This window comes from Chiloscyllium plagiosum, chromosome 23 (genome assembly GCF_004010195.1).
Source record: "Chiloscyllium plagiosum isolate BGI_BamShark_2017 chromosome 23, ASM401019v2, whole genome shotgun sequence".
Lineage (NCBI taxonomy): Eukaryota > Metazoa > Chordata > Chondrichthyes > Orectolobiformes > Hemiscylliidae > Chiloscyllium > Chiloscyllium plagiosum.
Window position 1 is genome coordinate 39,556,634 of NC_057732.1, and position 5,065 is coordinate 39,561,698.

Here is a 5,065-nt window from a genome sequence, read left to right on the forward strand (position 1 = left end):
GGGATGAATGTAGATTTCTTCAGCTTCCTCATTTCCCCTCTTTCCCCCTCCCTACACCTTATCTCAGTCCCAACCCCCGGATTCAGTAACGCCCTCTTGACCTGCAATCATCATCTCGACCTCTCCGGCCTATCACCCTCACCTCCTTCCACCTATCGTATTCCCAGCACCCCTCCCCTACCTTTTATCTCAGCCGGCTTGGCACACCAGCCTCATTCCTGAAGAAGGGCTTATACCCGAAATGTCGATTCTCCTGCTCCTCAGATGCTGCCTGGCCTGCTGTGTTTTTCCAGCACCACATTTTTCAACTTCCCTCCATACCAGGCAACATCTTAGTAAATCTCCTCTGAACCCGTTCCAAAACTTCCACATCCTTCCTATAATCCGGTGACCAGAACTATACGCAATACTCCAAATGTGGCCACACCAGAGTTTTGTACAGCTACAGCATGATCTCATAGTTCCGAAACTCAATCTCTCTACCAATAAAAGCTAATACACCATATGCCACCTTAACAACCCTTTCAACCTGGGTGGCAACTTTCAAGGATTGATGTATCTGGACACAGAGATCTCTCTGCTCATCTGCACTACCAGGAATCTTGCCATTAGCCCAGTACTCTCCATTCCTGTTATTCCTTCCAAAGTGAATTACCTCACACTTGGCTGCATTAAAGTCCATTTACTACCTCTCGGCCCAACTCTGCAGCTTATCTATGTAACTTTGTAACCTACACAGTCCTTCATCACTGTGTACAACTCCACTGACCTTCGTGTCATCTGCAAATTTACTAACCCATCCTTTTATGCCCTCATCCAGGGCATTTATAAAAATGACAATCAGCAGTGGACCCAAAACAGATCCTTGTGGTACCCACTAGTAACTGACCTCCAAAATGAATATTTCCCATCAGCCACCACCCTCTGTTTTCTTTCAGCTAGTCGATTTCTGATCCAAACTGCTAAATCCCCCTCAATCCCATGCCGCCTTATTTTATGCAATAGCCTACCAAGAGGAACCTTATCAAATGCCTTACTGAAATCCACATACACCACATCAACTGCTTTACCCTCATCCACTTGTTTGGTCACCTTCCCAAAGAACTCAATTAGGTTTGTGAGGCACGACCTACTCTTCACAAAACTTGACTATCCCTAATCAACTTATTTCTTGCTAAATGATTATAAATCCTACCTCTTCTAACCCTTTCCAACACTTTACCCACAACCAAAGTAAGGCTCACCGGTCTATAATTTCCTGGGTTGTCTCTACTTCCCTTCTTGAACAAGGGAACATTTGCTATCCTCCAGTCTTCTGGCACTATTCCTGTAGACAATGAGCACTTCATATATACTGGTCATCTTATTATAAGTAGTAAACACTGGGTTCATTAAATTTTATTCAAGCTGTCTCCAAGGCACAGAATTACGCTTTTTATTTTAATTAGTGGAAGATGAACAATGTGGCAGTATATGTTAAACTTACCGGCTTGTCAAGAAACAGGGACTGGAATTACTCGTAGCTCTACTCTTGCACTTCAACAGAGCTTAACTCTCCACTACAGTCATGTTGTCGGTGGGTAGGATGTAAAGTTGGTGTTACATTTGATCATCCAACACATTAGGTTGAAATTGTCCCCCTATTAATCAAGAATGCACTGCCTGAATGGAAATTTAAAGCAGTTTCAGTCGTCCCTTTCAAAATTATTTGGATAAATACTTGGTGAAATAATTTACAGGACTTTGGGAATAGAGTGGGGCAAGTGTGACAACGCAGGAAGCTGTTCTGAAGAAGGGATGAATCCCTGGACTTCATAATTCTTACTGTCACAAGCACAGCTGGTTGGGTTCTCTGGGAACTAATTGGCTGCAACCCTGACTGACCTCCCCTTCTTGATTCAGGGTTGACTCTAACTGAACTGACGACTGAAAACCCAAGATCTTCCTGTGTCTTTGGCTCTCCTGTTCATTGCCTCTAGTGAATAGAGTTTATCGAATCTTGTGCTGAGCATCAGCTTTACTGTTTCAGCATATAGTATGCTCCAACCTAACTTGCACTTGCTCTCTGTGCTGCGTTGGGACAATGGTGCAGCCCTTTCTCAAACATTTGTTGATTTCTTCTTTCAGATTATAATGCATATGTTCTGCACTTATCTTGACTCCAGGCTGCCTCCACATCCCAAGTACCCTGATGGGAAAACATTCACCTCCCAACATTTCATTCAAACTCCAGATAAACCAGGTACTTGTAGCTGATTCCTGTATGCTGGTAACACTGCTAGATGAACTTATGGATAATAATTTTCATGTTTCCATGGAATTGCATAGAACAGCACAGAAATAAGCCACTTGACAACAGCATGCTATTATAATGCAAAGCTGTCTATTGTTCAGTTAACAAATGTGATAGTTTTTCCATATAGTGTGACATCAGGTGGAATGGTGAGTTGATTTGTTGTTGAGGGAGGAATATAGATAAGGGCATCAGGAAGTCTTACTAAGACCAACACAAAAGAATTTGAATGTGTAGGAAATATTTTTATTCCAAGTCAGGTTTAAAGATGACACCCCCAACAATCCATGCACTGCTGCTCCCTCAGTACTGCAGGAGATGCTAGCCTGAATTAAGTGCTCAGACGGAACAATGGATCTTAGCTTCAGTTATGTGTTTGAGCCCACCTTAAGAAATGTGTAGTTAATTATTAACAATTTCCTCTTGTACCTTATGTTGTAATAAGAAACAATTATTCACTTGTGGTTAATTATTTTCTCTGGTTGTTAATTCTCTTTGCAGATATCATGAATGAGCATTTGTTCTGTATACATCAAAGCAACATCAATCCTCCTCACTACCAGCTCATCTACCATGGACAGGTGTATAATTTGCCAAAGGTACCCAAAAGATTGAGTCTCCTCCTGAATTGGAAAAAAAACTTTCCTTCTCTTGAACCCTGTCTAGGGGATGCAATGAAAAGAACAAAAGTTGACATTTAATTGTGATTTTTCCCATCCTCCTTTTGTCATCACCATTTGCCAACTGTGGATTTTAAAATTATTTTAGAGAGCTGTAGCTCTGTTTGCAAAGGAGGACAACACAGCAGTCGGATGAATGGCTGGTGAATGCTGATGCAACCACCAGGGGAACGTTCTGCTCCTCTTAGTGCCGCGCAGAGTTCCCAGAGACAAATTCAGCAGTATTGGCATGTATTATAAACTCGCCTGCTGTAACTGGACTTGAGCCAACTGCCTTCATTTACTTGGGTGTCATGTCACTCTTGAACCTCAAGCCTCCAAAATTGATCCTTAGTTTGGTTCAGCATTGTTGGAAGAGTGGAAGTGCTGTTATTAAAGGTTAGAAAGGGAGACTTAGAGTCATAGAGATATAAGCTTGGAAACAAACCCTTCGGTCCAACCTGTCCATGCCGACCAGATATCCCAATCTAGTCCCACCTGACAGCACCCGACCCATATCCCTTCAAACCCTTCCTATTCATATACCCATCCAAATGCCTCTTAAATGTTGCAATTGTACCAGCCTCCACCACATCCTCTGGCAGCTCATTCCATACGCGTACCACCCTCTGCGTGAAAAGGTTGCCCCTTAGGTCCCTTTTATATCTTTCCCCTTGCACCCTAAACCTATGCCCTCTAGTTCTGGACTCCCTGACCCCAGGGAAAAGACTTTGTCTATTTATCCTATCTATGCCCCTCATAATTTTGTAAACCTCTATAAGGTCACCCCTCAGCCTCCAACACTCCAGGGAAAATAGCCCCAGCCTGTTCAGCCTCTCCCTGCAGCTCAAATCCTCCAACCCTGGCAACATCCTTGTAAATCTTTTCTGAGCCCTTTCAAGTTTCACAACATCTTTCTGATAGGAAGGAGACCAGAATTGCATACAATATTCCAAGAGTGACCTAACCAAATGTCCTGTACAGATGCAGCATGACCTCCAACTCCTGTACTCAATATTCTGACCAATAAAGGAAAGCATACCAAATGCCTTCTTCACAATCCTATCTACCTGCGACTCCACTTTCAAGTAGCTATGAACCTGCACTTCAAGGTCTCTTTGTTCAGCAACACTCCCTAGGACCTTACCATTAAGTGTATAAGTCCTGCTAAGATTTGCTTTCCCAAAATGCAGCACGTTGCATTTATCTGGATTAAACTCCATCTGCCACTTCTCAGCCCATTGGCCCATCTGGTCCAGATCCTGTTGTAATCTGAGGTAACCCTCTTTGCTGTCCACTACACCTCCAATTTTACTGTCAACTGCAAACTTACTAACTATACCTCTTATGATCGCATCCAAATCATTTATGTAAATGACAAAAGGTAGAGGGCCCAGCACCGATCCTTGTGGCACTCCACTGGTCACAGGCCTCCAGTCTGAAAAACAACCCTCCACCACCACCCTCTGTCTTCTACCTTTGAGTCAGTTCTGTATTTAAATGGCTAGTTCTCCATGTATTCCATGAGATCTAACCTTGCTAATCAGTCTCCCATGGGGAACTTTGTCGAACACCTTACTGAAGTCCACATCGATCACATCTACTACTCTGCCCTCATCAATCATCTTTGTTACTTCTTCAAAAAACTCAATCAAGTTTGTGAGACATGATTTCCCACACACCAAAGCCATGTTGACTATCCCGAATTAGTCCTTGCCTTTCCAAATACATGTACGTCCTGTCCCTCAGGATTCCCTCCAACAACTTGCCCATCACTGAGGTCAGACTCACTGGTCTATTATTCCCTGGCTTGTCTTTACCGCCCTTCTTAAACTGGCACCATGTTTGCCAACCTCCAGTCTTCTGGCCACTCACCTGTGACTATCGATAATAAAAATATCTCAGCAAGAGGCCCAGCAATCACTTCTCTAGCTTCCCACAGAGTTCTTGGGTATACCTGATCAGGTCCTAGGGATTTATCCACCTTTAACTGTTTCAAGACATCCAGCACTTCCTCCTCTGTAATCTGGACATTTTGCAAAATGTCACCATCTATTTCCCTACAGTCTAAATCTTCCATATCCTTTTCCACAGTAAATACTGATGCAAAATA

The 5,065-nt window shown here is 43.1% G+C and overlaps 1 protein-coding gene across 2 annotated transcripts in view; it reads left to right on the forward strand.

Annotated features, from left to right (window-relative positions):
* tmem209 (transmembrane protein 209) overlaps positions 1–5,065 on the forward strand; it is a 29,412-nt gene that overhangs the window by 19,006 nt on the left and 5,341 nt on the right. The window contains exons 11-12 of one of the 2 annotated variants that reach the window (XR_006315110.1): positions 2,166–2,242; positions 2,795–2,880. Coding sequence is in view for 1 of the 2 variants with exons in the window: in XM_043713999.1 (XP_043569934.1) it covers positions 2,128–2,242; positions 2,795–2,892 (213 nt within the window). In the remaining variant the exon portion in view is untranslated. Of the gene's footprint in view, positions 1–2,127; positions 2,243–2,794; positions 2,893–5,065 lie in introns of those variants that run through there. The other variant, XM_043713999.1, reaches the window with a different exon arrangement.